Source organism: Delphinus delphis, chromosome 11 (assembly GCF_949987515.2).
Source record: "Delphinus delphis chromosome 11, mDelDel1.2, whole genome shotgun sequence".
Classification (NCBI taxonomy): domain Eukaryota; kingdom Metazoa; phylum Chordata; class Mammalia; order Artiodactyla; family Delphinidae; genus Delphinus; species Delphinus delphis.
In genome coordinates, this window is record NC_082693.1 from 35,351,631 (window position 1) to 35,367,120 (window position 15,490).

General features: G+C 39.7%; 1 protein-coding gene across 1 annotated transcript in view; it reads right to left on the minus strand.

Moving 5' to 3' along the window:
* The window catches only part of NELL2 (neural EGFL like 2), a 376,417-nt gene that overhangs the window by 167,313 nt on the left and 193,614 nt on the right, over positions 1 to 15,490 (minus strand). The window contains exon 13 of the mRNA XM_060024615.1: positions 9,217 to 9,342. Coding sequence (XP_059880598.1) covers positions 9,217 to 9,342 — 126 coding nt within the window. The remainder of the gene's footprint in view (positions 1 to 9,216; positions 9,343 to 15,490) is intronic.

A 15,490-nucleotide genomic window follows, 5' to 3' on the forward strand; every position in this document is an offset into this window, starting at 1 on the left:
TACAGTAATGATTTATTTATACCATCTCCATGTATTAAATTGGACAATAACCCTACTGTGCACCCAGATCAAAGCTCTGGTGTCAAGAAAAGTGAAAGAAATGTGTGACATATCATGAATTTTTCACAATCACTCACACACAGTTCTTACACAATGAGTTGTTACTACTCTTTCATTACTCTTAACCTGGTGCTCTTTATCTGTACTTAGCTGAAGCAGGTTAGTTAACTATTGATAATATTTAATGTCTGTAGTAGGCAGCCTTTAAGATGGTTCCCAGCGATCTCCACCTCATGATAGACATGGCTTTGTGTAATCCCCCTCTTTAGTATAGGCTGGACCTAAGTGATTTTCTTCTAACCAATATACTACAGCAAAGGCAATAGGATGTCATTTCTGTGGTTAGGTTACAAAAGATGTTGGTTCCGTCCTGCCAGCAGGCTCTCTCTCTGGCTGGCTTTGATGAAGCGAGCTGCCATGTTGGAAAGGCCCACATGGCAAGGAGCTGAGGGCAATCAACAGTCAACAGCCAGTAAGGAACTGAATCCACCAACAACTACAAAGGTAAGATTAAAGAAAAACCCTTCCCCAGCCCTGGTGGACACCTTGATTGTAGCCTTCTGAGAGACCCTGAAGGACAGGACCCAGCTATTCTACACCCAGACACCTGACCCACAGGTTGTGAGCCAATAATTACATGCTGTTTTAAGCTGTTAAATTTGAAGGTTATTTGTTATGCAGCAGTAGATAACTAATACAATATTAGTCCCTTTGATAAAAGAACTTAGTTTAAGCAACCTCTTATGTGGTATCAGAAGTTTTCTGAAGAAAGTACCCATCACTGAACTACATGGCGACAGATAGACTGGTGAAAGCATTACCCAAACAACGAGTGAGGCTCTGCCATTCCCCAGCAGAGGCACACAGGAGAGAGGAGGCTCCACATTTGAGAGAAGAAACTCACCCTCTGAGCCCAAACCCGTGACCTGGATGTGACACTGCAAAGGCACCTTGGGCTGGGGAGAAAAGGGGAACACCAAGACAGGGCGATGTCACCAGGTAGATACACACCCACTGCAAGATTAGATCAGCAGCAGAGCCAGACGATGAACTCTGTTTCATGGAGCACACAGTGAAGAGGCACAAGGAAAGCCAAACTTCCATTCCGGCTAACATGTTAAAGCCAACAGTAAAGGAAGAAAGTGAAAGGCATCTATTAAACCTCAACTTCAATAATCCTGTCCTCCACAGGTGTCTGTTGCTAAGACACCACTATTAGTACACTCCTGGCATGTATAATCTTTTTATTCCCCTATGTGAGTTTTCAGCTCTGTGCTCTTCACATAAAAGTCTCATAATAAAACTCAAACCATAATCCGTTTGGGACAAAGGTGAATGAGAGTTTACCAACCAAGTCAAAGCAAGTGAGGCTGCCTAATGAGGCGGCTCCCATCATCTCAGTGCTCAGATGAGCTTGCACAGAGGCAAGCTTGTGTGGACACACATCACCGGGTGCTTGGATCAAACCACGGCCGGGCTGGAGGTCAGACATGGATACGAGGGCTGCACTGAGATGCTGACTAAAGGCTTTGACAAGCCTGGAAACTGCTACGTGGGTGCTGGCGTGTGACCCCCACTCACTGACAGACTCAGATAGCACAGGCTCTTTTCCAAGCTTTTCATCTCGAAAAAGGCAATTCAGTTCCCTGAGCCTTTGAGCCTCTTCCGTTTTGAGCTGATTGCTAATTGTATGCGTGCATATATGTGTTTCAGAAAAGAGATAAGCACATTGCCTTGGCCTCCACACTCACTGTGCAGACGAGTCTCACTTCTGTTCTCTGCAAGTTTTCCAAACATGGTCTGAAGTTTTCTAAACATTAACCCTTCCTGGTAACCACAGTACACATTCTTCTAGAGAGGTTTTCTTGATTATGTTTGTTTAAAAACCGCTTTTCATTATTAATTCTTTGAGTCCTAAGGCTTGGTACTTTAATTTGCTTTTGTGACCATGTTTAGATGTTCAAGTTACTCAGTAATAACGACACAGCATAATAATATATAGCAAACCGCAGGAGATGAATGATGCAGCTTTTAGCATTAGAGGCCATATTTAACACCCCAAATCTGACTCTTCATATTTTCTGAAATATGCCACAATTGTATCGTATTTTGTAATGCTGATTCCAGAAAAAGACAATTTGGAGTGATTGCTCATAAAAATGCAAAAAGTCTTTCCCAACTGTCATGGCAACTAGTGGCCAGATGGCAGGATTGTCTGATTGCTGATTTTGATTCTTTAGAAAAGAAATTCACATGGAAGCAGCCAGGCTCATAAAATCTGCCCTGCTTGAGAACTGACCAGACTCACTCATTCTTTGGAGGCCACGGACTCTACTCCAGGTAGATTAGTGTCCACCATAGGCCCTGGAAGCAGATATCTAGCTCCAAGCCTCCCCATCTAACACTCATTCTCAAGAATAGGAGGAACCTCCCTGATCCCAGGAAGTACAACACATCCTCCTATGGGAGGATTTCTTCTAACTTCCAGAGAGAGTGCTATTCAGTTACACCAAGGTTTCTCTTTCTTTTTTAAGCCCCTATTCACAGGTACATAATAAGTCAGTTGACTAAATAAAAACACACTGAATCCATGGCTCCAGCAAGGCTATCTATTTATAATAATAATAAAAATAACTCCACTGAAAAGTAACCAGAGAGAAGTGCCCAGTTGAAAAACTCCTAGGGACAGAAGACATTTCCTCAAGAGGCTCACTTCTCTAATCACAATAGAGACAACGACAATAACTGTAGCTAATGTTTATTAAAGATTTCTTCTGTGCTAGGCATTTCACTAAAGATAAAGAGCCAAGGCTTTTTATAACTAAAATGACGTTTATTTAGGAGTTTTGTGAGGGCTGATATGCATATTTTCACTTCCTCTTCTTTACCATTGTTCTCTCTGATCTGTGCCTCTCCTGGCCCCCTATCCTCTCTGCCGTTGTCCACAATATTCTTACTTCCTTCACTATTTATATACCAGTAATTATCATGGTGCCCACACAATGAATTATCTACCTTCTTCCGTACTTGTGATTTTGATAAACCCACCGAGAGCTATTTTTAAACAGTTGATAATAAAGTTATTGTACATCCATACAATAAATTATCAGCTTCAAGTTCAATTCTTTTTGGAAGACTGCAGAATGAAAAAGAATAATGTTACGCTGCCTTTCCAAAATACCATCTCTTTAAGCACTTTAAGCAAATGACCTTTTCTAGCATTAATTAATAGGGAACTTCAAAGAAACACACAAAAAGGAGACAGCTATTTGAGAAAAGGCCACGCATGGGTTACAACGGACTTAAAATCTTTGCTCTGGTTGCCCAGTAGTAAATCCTCTGCAACCTTCTGTGCATGTCAATAGCATCTAAAACTCTTGAAAATGCTAGAAAACCAACAGTAATAAAGCCCAACAAATCGGATGGTAATGATGATTTTTTTAAAAAAAATAGTCAGTATTGACCTTGTTAGAGAAAAAGAAGTAACTACAACGAGATCATAAAATGTAAGTGCTAGGAGTTTTCGATGCTGTAAAAAGTTAAGTACTTTAAGAAGTAAAACTCCTTGGGGAACACCAGAGGAGGCTCTTTGTTTAACAACAAAAATCAAGTATCTAGAAGAATTTCTTGTGCTCAGATACTTTATGGACCTTCTGTGATATGTGACATGGACCAAAGCCTGCATTAGAAGCTCTGGAAAAACGGAAGCAGTCAGGGTCAGTGGAAAGCTACTGGGGAGGCATCAGGATAGCGTAATTTGAGAGGCCCTAAGAAATCCCCTCTGCCACCTCTGTGAGGTCTGCGATTTTTCCACCTGTTAAGCTAAGGACAGGTTTTTTTAAATTTATTTTATTGAAGTATGGTTGACTTACAATGTTGTGTTAATTTCTGCTGTACAGCAAAGTTATTCAGTTATCTATCTATACATTCTTTTTCATATTCTTTTCCATCCTGGTTTATTGCAGGATATTGAATATAGTTCCCTGTGCTATACAGTAGGACCGTGTTGTTTATCCATTCTATATATAATAGCTCACATCTGCTAACCCCAAAACCCCAATCCATCCCTCCCCCACCTCCCTTTCCCGTTGGCAGCCACAAGTCTGTTCTCTATGTCTGTGAGTCTTAAGAACAGGTTTTTGATAAGAGAAAGGAGAGGAAAGAACTTGGGGGAGAGTGGGCCTTACTGAGAAGGGGTCCATTTTGTGGCCAAAGGCCATTGGAAGGACACTGGGTACCTCAAGAACTGAGAGAAGACATCACTATACAAGGCCTAAAAGAAACCTGGAGAGGAAAAAGGAAATTAAAAAGAAAGTGTACATCCTACAGTTTCGAGTGGGTGACCCTAACTTCTCAACCTTGGCACCACTGACATTTTGGGTCATATAATTCTTTATTATGGGGGACTGTCTTATACTGGATGTCCTGTGCAGGATAAAGATTAATGACTCAGTTGGAAAGTAACCAGAGAAAAGCTCCCAGTTGAAAGCGTTCCAGAAAAATAAGACATTTCCTCAAGAGGATAGCTAGTCTAACAATATTATAGGATGTTTAGCATGTCTCTGGCTTCTACCTATCATTAGGCCAGTAGCAACCCCCTTTCCCCACAGTTGTGATAACCAACAGTGTGTCCAGACATTGTCAAATAACCTCTGGCAGGTAGGAAGACAAAATCGCCCCTGTTGGACAACCACTGCCCTAAAGGATGAATTTTCTCTCTAAGTTGGACAAGACCTTTTCCATTCCTTGGTGGTAGACTGGTCCACCCTTCCCATTCCCCTGTTCCCACTCTAAAAAACTACACAAGAGTGGGAAGATTACAAGCTCATCAACACGAAAAAAGAATGAGAACTCTGTTTTTTAGTTGTAATACTCAAAGCAGAGAGATATATCGGGAAGATCTGAAATGAATGCCTTTTCCTTCAGGATATTTTTATCCTTTGATAATTCCAAAATTCTTGATCCCATCTTTATTTCCAGAGCTATCTTATTCTTTGTGCATTACACAAGACTAGTTTCAAGATGAGCTGTCTAGTAAGACTCAGAAAGATTTGCCCAATCTAATCAGTGCTTATGTGAGTAAACCAAGAAAGGCATTAGTCTAGATAAATAATAAACACACTTTATTATTCATGAAAATTAAGTTATTTTTGTAATCAGAGAGATGGAAGAATGGGCTTCTAACATCTTGGCTCATATAAACCAAACCCTTTTCCTTCCCTTCCCTCTGCCTTTTCTATCCTTTCTTTCCTCCCTTCCTTCCTCCTTCCCTCCCTCTCTGCCTCCCTCCCTTCCTTCCTTTCTCTTTTCTTGTAGGTATAACCATGCTTTATTCTAGAATAGGACAGGATATGAGGACAGAGATTATGAAGTATTAACTAGAAAAAGAACACCATCACTGGAAGGAAAATTATATTAATGAGTTCAGAAGAATATAAAGTGCTGCATCGACACTTTATCAAGAGTGTAAACTATGCAAATGGTGCAACTGAGTCATCAGTGAAACTGCATAATAGAGTCAGAGGCCCAGAAAATGGCAATTTCTATGTTTTCTACTGACTTCTGATTTAGGATTATTACTGTACGATCTGTAGGGGAAAAGTTCCTCTTGGAGTTGAAGCTAATGAAGTGAAACTATAGAAACGCAGTTTAACTACTGAATATTATAAATTGAATAATGCAGTTCTAGATAAAGTATGAGTCTTCTCCCCTTATTTTTGTGTTGTTGCAAATTAAACCAATGGTGACTAATGTAAGAGCTAAGAATAAAAAGTCTTATCCTCTGGGCCCCTTTTGCTTCTCACTGACTGTATAACCATAGGTAAGGCAATTAATCTCTCTGAGCCTCAATTTCCTCATTTGTAGAAGTTAGGAAATTGGATTAGATTATCTGTAAGAATGCTTCCATCTCCAAAATTTTCTCATCATGGCAAAAATATAACTCAAATTATCTGAAAGTGAAACAAACAAAAAAAAAATCTGTGCAATTCTACCAGCTGTGGAAGGTGATTACTCTATAGCATATATAATTTCTATGCCAGACTACAAGGTTATAAAAGCACAAAAAGGCTTCTTTTATTGATCAAAGCTCCTGACTATAAAGTAACATGTATTGCCTTGGATTCTTCCTTAAATTAGAATGTCCATGATTAATTTTCAGATGGGGTTAGCACATTTGAGAGTCTGCTGGGTACAGCATTGACAATGTCACTTGTTACACTGTGGCAGGGTGCTCTTCAATAGCAAAGAGGGGCAGGGATACAGAAACAAAACAAATTCAGAACTTCAAGAGCTCAGTCACAAACATCAGAGAATGGCTCTGCAGTGGTGTTCTGACATTTATTCTGGAAGGCCTACTCCTGCAAGTATGTGAATGTCTGTTTCTAAACTTCAGAGAAAATAAATCCCAATCTTTATCAGACATATAAAGTCCTACTCTGGTCTTATGAGAGCTCTTGAAAAGGTACTGCCTAGATGCCTTCAGCCATAAGGCAAACCCACATCATAGAGGAGTCAAGCCTTCTTCAAGCCTTCTGTTCAGATGCTAATGCTAAAGGGCAGAGGAAAAGATACAACGAGGAAAAATTTAAACATTCATTGCCTTTACAGGAACCCTAAATATGTGCTGGCCCTGCATGGTTTAGCATAAAATGTTGTGTCAAAGATCACCTGACTCTGGAGGACAAAGTAAAATCCACTCATATTCCCAAGAAAATCCAACTTTTATGTACGGATGGAAATTCTCAAATTTGCAGACCTACTCATAGTAGGTAGAAAATTTCAGGGCAAGAAAGTCTCTCTTCTTTAAACGGAAACATAGAAATAGTGGTGCTAGCTGGAAACACTGGTGCATCATTAAGGAAACACATTCCATCACCTGCCAGATCATGAAATTCCTGGCTCTGGCTCCTTAGGCAAAAAATCACGGCCTGAACAGCTTTTCCTAAGGTGACTTTGGGCCTTCCTTGGTATTCCTACAAAAGGACACTTCATTTTTATCATTAGATGCTTTGAAATCTTAAGGGGAAATTCTCCATAAGTAGTCCAAAAAAAACACCCCAGCAATTTGTGGGATTTTATTTGGAAAGAAAATACACTGGGAGAGGTAAAGCCAAAGCAGAAGATGCTCTGTAAGGGATGACAGCTGAACTAGTCCTTGGATTTACAGCCAACAGACAGGCTCAGGATGGAAATGAACCTCTTGAAAATACCCTCCCCCAAGAAACACTCCTCATTCAACACTAGGTCAAATCTTGTGTCGTGTACTCTTCCTTACTTGTCTCTAACTCTAACACTTTTTAAGATTGTAAGAAAAACAAAAAGAATCACTAGGAAGTACAAAAATATACAAAACTTTTTAAGTCTCTAATGCCGAAGAATTAGCAGACTCCTTGAAAATTGCTAGCATTTTTATTTTTAATGAGTACATCTCAAAATATCACTCAAGTAGTTTTATCTTAGTTTTTTTGTTTTGTTCTGTTAGCCGTTACACTGGAATGCAGATTTATTGATATTACCAATATTACGGCAAACTGTTTATTTTATTCTTCATGTATTCACTAAGACTTGTTCTTTTATATTCCCTTTTTATTTTGAAAAATCTCTCCATAGTGCTCCGTCAGGATACTTTGCCACTCAGTGTGATTATATTTTTTCTAAAGAAAAAGTGCAGAATTGTTCCCATAATGTGGAAATGTTTAGGATGAACTGACAAAAAAGCAAGAATCTGTAAATCCACTGGCAACTCTATGTTAAATATATTTTCTACCTTCAGAATATCTTTGGTTATTCTCCATAGACTGAGAAGGCAATTCTCATTACATTTTATTTTCATCATTCTGTTTTTATATAAATGCTACACTTGAATTTAGAGGAAGGACAGTCCCTTTGCTCTAACTAATAAACAGGATATCAAGTATAGACAGTCCCCACTTAGAATGGTTCGACTTACGACTTTTCAGCTTCATGATGGTACGAAAGTGATAAACATTCTGTAGTAAATGTACTTCGAATTCTGAATTTTGATCTTTTTCCAGGCTAGTGATATGCAGTATGATACCTTCTTGCGATGCTGGGCAGCGGCAGCGAACCAAGTGTAAACAACCGATACACTTAGAACCATTCTGTTTTTCACTTTCGCTACAGTGTTCAATAAATTACATGAGGTATTCAACACATTATTATAAAATAGGCTTTGTGTTAGTTGATTTTTTCCAACTGTAGGCTAATGTGAGTGTCCTGAGGACGTTTAAGGTAGGCTAGGCTAAGCTATGATGTTTGGTAGGCTAGGTGCATTAAATGCATTTTCAACTTATGATATTTTCAACTTATGATGGGGACATAAGAGTAAAAATGACAAGATAACACTTTAAGTGCTCTCCAGTTTTATGACTTTATATGTTTTTCTAAAATATGGTATGTATATGTTTCTTCTATTTAAAAAAAAAGCCAAAAGAATGTTGTATTTCACACCCACATTTCTTCAATCCCCATAGGCTGTAAGCTACTCTGTTAGCACCACTTTCTTTCATATTCTACAGAATATGAAGTGAATAGGTTGTCTTATCCTAGGACCAACTTCAGACATTACTAACACTCGAGATATCCCTGAGGAGGACTCTGGATGCTACTGAGGGGAGTGATATTTCATAGCACAAACATAAGCAAAACTTCTTTGATGTAGATACTCCACTGTACTCCCCAGAGGCATGAAGACACTCTTCCCATTTCCTAGCACTCCACGGATCTATTTCTGAAAACATTACATTACTTATGTCATTATTCCTCTATTCAAAAGTCAACTGTCATGTAAAGAAACATTATTTAAGGGTGTTTCTCAGATTTGCCATAGAATTCACACAAGTTTTGAGTATAAATACTATTTAAGTATAAAATTAGTAAAATATTGATTTTGTTCCTCAGTTTATCTTTACATTTCTAATAGGAATTTCTTACCCAGAGCAAGGAGCTAGCCCTTTCCTTAGAACAGATTCAGAATTAACTACCAAATCAAGAAGATATGCTGTTGCTTATAACTTGTTTTGTTGTAAGGGGGCATTTATGGCACACTTCTCCAAACACTTAGAGTTAAAAGGAACTTTTAAAAGTAAATTTAAGGCATAGAAAGATTTTATTTCACAAATAGTCACTGTTTACCTGTGCATGAATAGTCATCAATTCTGATGTATCCAGTTTTGCAGATGCACATGAAGGAACCTGGGGTGTTGACACACATCGTGTTCTCACGGCAGTAATGGCGCCCTTCAGCACACTCATCAACGTCTGTGAAGAAAAAGTAGGGCAAAGGCGTCAACAGTGGCCAGTAGTCTAGAGTTTCTCTATAATTTTCTTTGGTGGGGAGAGGGCAAAAGTTACTAATTGAAAAGCATTTTTTAAATGTATTCAAAGCATCTCCTTTAGTAGAAACCTTTGATGTTCAAATGACAGAAATTATAACATTTTTTCCTAAAAGCTCTTGTTGGAGTTTCAAAGATGTCTTTATATTTCAACTTGCATCATTCTAAAATACATCTAAAAATATTCAGTCCATTCATCTACCTTAGATAGAATGTTTGATAAAATGAGTCAGAAAATAGAGACTGGGCTGCCTTAGAGTCTTGGACGTTTCAATCACTGAGCCGACCACATATTATGTTTTGATTCACTGGCTATTCTGTACACTTGGGGAGACCCTGCAAGAGGTAAATAGAATATTCAATATACACCAGAACTTGAAAAACTTCACTTAAAGATATGAAACCAATAACATGTCGTTTATTAGAGATACGAGTAGAGATACAGTTATACCAGTAAGTGTTGAACAGAGATGAAATTACAATCTAGAGCCTGATAGAAATGAGAAGCTGTAAAATAGAAAAACAAGATATCATATTGAAGAGCTTCCACAGTAATTCACACAGCAAGTTTTGAGTGTAGGGACTTGCAAATGCTAAGCCATAATAATAAGCACTAGTACTAACTGGGAAGAATGTGAATTTTAACAATAAAACTGTCCCAATTTTATAGCCCCTCTCTGCCTGAAACATAAAGTATTTTACAGGTATTTTATCATTATGTTATACTCTTTATTAAGGGCCTTAATGCATTGACCAGGCAAGATGCTTCTCCTCCAGAAGTGTGCTTTCTCAAATCCTCATGGTAAATCCACGAAGTAGCATTGACCTCATTTGTACTATTAAAATAAAGGGATCAATTACAGGAGATAGTCAGGTGACCCAATACTACAAAAGTCATGCCATTCATATAAACTCAAGTATGTTCTCAGTCCTGAGAGTGTCAAAAGAAATAGCTGACACAGTCTCTCGGGGCGGGGTGGGGGGGGGCGCTATATTTTAGAGCTAGAGGACTCTTGGCAATTATGCGGCTAACTACTTATTTTACGGATGAAAATACTGAGATTTAGAGACACTCAATTTTCCATTCAACTTCTAAATGAAAGTCAACACAGTAAATTGCAAACATCTTAGCATACAAAGCCCCTCCCAGTTTGACCATTACTTTCTGGCTTTATATTCTATGATCTCACTCCCTCTTCCCTCTCAGTGTTCTGGCCACACTGAGCTTCTGGTCATTTCTTGAATGGGCCACTCTTTCTTACTTACGTGCTTTTGCATATGCTGTTCTCTCTTCTCCTTCTCTCCCTATCACCACCCGCAGCGGATCTTGTCTACCAGTAGATTCACCCTTCAAGAATCTGTTTAAATGTCTCTCTGAGAAAACTTCCCTAAGGAAGTAAAATGCTCCCTATGCTGTGCTCCCTTGGAACTTTGTAAATGTTTCCATTATAGATATATCCATTGTACCTTTATTAATTTTTGTAAGTTTCTTTTTCCAGTAAGTCAAATATACCCTTGCAGGGTAGGGATCATCTATTTGTGTTTCTTAATTCTGGCTACACATTATATTCATGTGAGATGCTTTTAAAAAACATTCGTTTTTGCACCAACTCCCCAAATCCCACTCCAAAATCTTGTTTAATTATCCGTGGTGCAACACAGACATAATATTATTTTTAATCTTCTCTGTGAAGAGTCTAATGCAGGGGTCAGCAAAAATTTTCAATAAAGAGCCAGATAGTAAATATTTTAGGCTTTGGGGGCCATAAGTTCTCCACTGCAACTACTTAACTCTTGTTGTAGCATGAAGGCAACCATAGACAATATGTAAATGAATGAGCCTAAAGATATTCCAATAAAGCTTTATTTACAAAATAAGAAGATGAATCAGATTTAGCCTACAGGCCATAGTTTGATGACCCCTTGTCTAATGCATAATCAGAGTTAAGAATCACTCAGAAGGACCGAAATGGAGGAGTAAAAGGACGTGAGGCTCACCTTCCCCCAACATCAAAAATACATCTACATGTGAGACAATTCTCATAGAAAATCAACTGGAAGCTGTAGAAGATCTCTTATACAACCAAAGCTGCAAGAAAGATCTCCACATAAGCAGGTTGGAAATTTTTTAAAAAAGAAAGGAAGAAAAAGGCATCAGGATGGAACCAGCACTGCTGAGAAGGATCTGTGAAAGTCCACACATAGACCCTTGTCCTTGGGGAACCTCTTTTCCTGCTAAGAGGTCAGCTGGGATGGGTGGGGCCTGGACTTTGCTCAAGAGGAGCATGTGCATGCTGGCTTGCTAGTAATCATGGAGGAGAGAGCGGGGAGCTGACGGCTGCTACCTCACCACACTCCCAAAAGTCTGAAATGTGTGCTGGGCAGGGCCGCTAGTGCTCGGTGGCTAGGCGCTAAGTCTCGGGCAGAAGGGCCCTTGGAGGGGACTCGTTCTAGCTGTGTGGAGACAGCCCAGAAGGCCTGGGGAGTGGTCCATGCCAAATCTCAAAGCCCACTGTCAGCACAGCACACACATGGCAGCCGTGGGTCTGGCATTGGAGCCATGATCAGTGCTCGCACGGGTGGAGGTGGGTCCAGACGTGGCAGACATTGTGGGCTCACACATCAAGGCGGCGGGTCTGGCCTCGAAGCCCATTTTCAGAGCTCACAGGGTAGGGGCAGTCTTTGTCAAGTGGCACCACAGAAATGCACGTCTTGGGCGGACAGTCCCTGGGGAGGAGTATACAGCAGTTCATTTCCAGAGGGAGCCCTCTGGTTCCACCCACCCCACACCACAGATCTGGGGCACACAGGTCCTGGGAGAGGCCTGCCACAGAGGCAGCCCGGGCCCCAGGGAGCAGCATAACTATCTTGATTCCTGCAGCCACAGCACTTCAGCCCCCAGAACCAGCCCACTCCACACTGCAGCCTAGCACTAGGTCTGGGACAAACACAGTGGAGTAAGGGACGCACACAACCTTGGGCTGCTTCTGGGCAAAACCACGGATGCCTGCATGGACAGCACATAGGTTCCCTGGGCCTCACTTGCTTCACTGGTCACATCCTTTGGGACAGAGCAGGCATTCAGGGGCAACAGAGCCTTATAGAACCTGGATCTCAGGGCTTCTAGTCCAAGAACTGGGGAGCAGACCCCGCCCCTGACAGGGCTGTGACAGCCACAGAGTAAAGAGGAGGCCCTGTCCAACACTGCTGTGCAGTCTCTGGACACCACAATGCAAGTCACACTCCTTATCAAGGGGCTAAGAGCCAGCATTCCCTGAGGAAAGACGTGGCTGGCATCCAGATCAAAAACAGCCCTTGCCACAAAAATATTGGACTCGTACAGTCTACACAGGGATGCTCCCACGTGGAAACAGCCCTTTTAGATCACAGTAGATAACGGTTTCTCCTAAATTCATAGAGACAGAGAAAGTTAAGTAAAATGAGACAGCAAAGAAACTACTGCCAGTTGAAAGAAGAGAAATCCTCTGAAAGAACAAATAATGAAGTAGACCTCACCAGTCTACTAGACCCTGAGTTCAAAAAGGAGGTAATAAAAATGCGAAAGGAATTAAAAAAGATTATCAGTAGAAATGCAGATCACTGTAACAAGGAACTAGAAACTATAAAGAGGAACCAATAAAAATTAGACAATTACTGAGCTAAAGACCAATCTAGAAGCAATGAATAGCTGACTAAATAACACAGAAGAACGAATAAGTGATCTGGAAGATAGAATAATGGAAATCACTGAATCAGAACAGCAGACAGAAAGACAAAGGAAACAAAAATAAAAGCAACATACGAGATCTATGGGATAATAAAAACTGTGGCAACGTACGCACAACAGGGGTTCCAGAAAGAGAAGAGAGAGAAAAGGAGATCGAAAATTTGAAGAAATTATGGCTGAATACTTTCCAAATCTAAAGAAGAAGACGGATTTCAAGGAATAAGAAGCACAGAGGGTCCCAAACAAGATGAACCCAAACAGACCCACACTAAGACATATCTTAATTAAAATGGAAAGAGCTAAAGATAAAGAGAGGATTCTAAAGGCGGCAAGAGAAAAACAAAGAGTCAGTTACAAAGGTACCCCTATAAGGCTTTCAGCTGGTTTCTCTGCAGAAACTTTGCAGGCCAGAAGGGAGTGGCATGATACATTCAAAGTCCTGAAAGGAAAAAACCTGCAACCTAGGATACTCTACCCAACAAGATTATCATTTCAAATAAAAGGAGAGATAAAGAATTTCTCAGACATGCAAAAACTAAAAGAATACAGTAATACCATACCTACCCTAAATAAATATTGAAAGGTCTTCTCTAAATAGAAAAGAAGCAAGAATCTACAGGAAAGGAAAAATCACAATAGGAAAGACAAATATATAAAAGGATTGAAGGTCACTTAAATAAGCCATTATATAAAGAAAAAAAATTTTGTAAAAGCAATTATAACTACAATTAACTGCAAAAGGCTAAACATGAAGATGTATAATAGGACATCAAAAACACTGGGGAAGGGAGTAAAAAATGTAGATCTTTTAGAATGTGTTTGAACTTATATAACTATCAGTCTAAAGCAAGTAGATATAGTTATGGATCAACATACTTGAAAACCAGGGTAACCACAAATCAAACACATACAACAGATTGACAAAAATCAAACAGAAAAGAACCCAAGCATAATACAAAAGAAAACCATCAAACCACAAGAGCAAAAACAAAAACAAGAAGAACTACAAAATCAACTGGAAAACCAGGTTTAAAATGGAAATAAGTACATTGCTTTAAATGTCAATGGACTAAATTCTCTAATCAAAAGACACAGAGCGGCAGATTGGATAAATAGCAAGAACCTACAACATGCTGCCTACAAGAGACTCACTTCAGGGCAAAAAACACACACGGATTCAAAGTGAGGGGATGGAAAAAGGTATTTCATGCAAATGGAAATGACAAAAAAGCAGGGATAGCAATACTCATACCAGACAAAATAGACTTTATAACAAATTCCATAAAGAAAGGTAAAGAAGGACATTATATAATGATAAGAGGATCAATACAAGAAGAAGATATTACACTCATTAACACATATGCACCCAATATAGGAGCACCTAAATACATAAAACAAATACCAACAGACATAAAGGGAGAAACAGAGGAATACAATAATAGGGGGAGACTTTATTTAACATATCACTTACATCAATGGACAGATCTTCCAGACAGAAAATTAATAAGGCAAGAGAGGTCCTAAATGACACAACAGACCAGTTGGACTTAATTCATATTCACAGGACACTACATCCAAAAAAACCCAGAATATACATTCTTCTCCAGCACACATAGAGCATTATCTACTCCTGCTACTTCTGTATGTTTGCACTGGTCTGTAAAGAAAGTATCACAATCGATTACAGCCTAAAAGAAAAATCAAACTACAAGCACCCTGGTGGAATATGATGAAAACTCATTTGCTTCCAGAGTCTTAAGATCATAATAAGAATCATATGGGATTATTAAGGTGTTCAGCTGGATCAAAGGACTTTAACCCTGCCCTTCTGAGAGGGTAATGAGGAGAAGTCAATGTTCTGAAAACCACTGCAGAAGCCCCCTGGGCTTAAGCTGTGAGCTGGAGGGATGGCCACAAAGAAGTCCATGTGCACAAAAGCATGAAGAATTTATCTTTGGAGATGAAAGAGCTAAGAACAATGAACGTAACCCAGGGACAGCATCTTGGTTATCAAAAGGAAAAACCAGTGAGTACACTGTGACATCACCTCAAAACAAGAGTAGTTCCTAGTGAGAGATTATAGTTCCTGGTAGAGTCAAGGAAGTAGCTTCAGTGCCTGGAGCAGGACTGAGTCCAGGTGAAACAAGCATTAAGTACAGAAGACACTGTGCCTCTCTCCAAACACTATCCTAGAGAAGAAAGCCTACCGCAGCAGGAGTAGCCACCAAACCTGGCAAATCAAACTCGTAAGTACGTATGAAGCAACCCAGATCCCTCCTAAGAACACTTAAGGAATGGGAACTTTGAGAATACTAAAGTCCTATGGGACGGGATGGAGAAAAGAGAC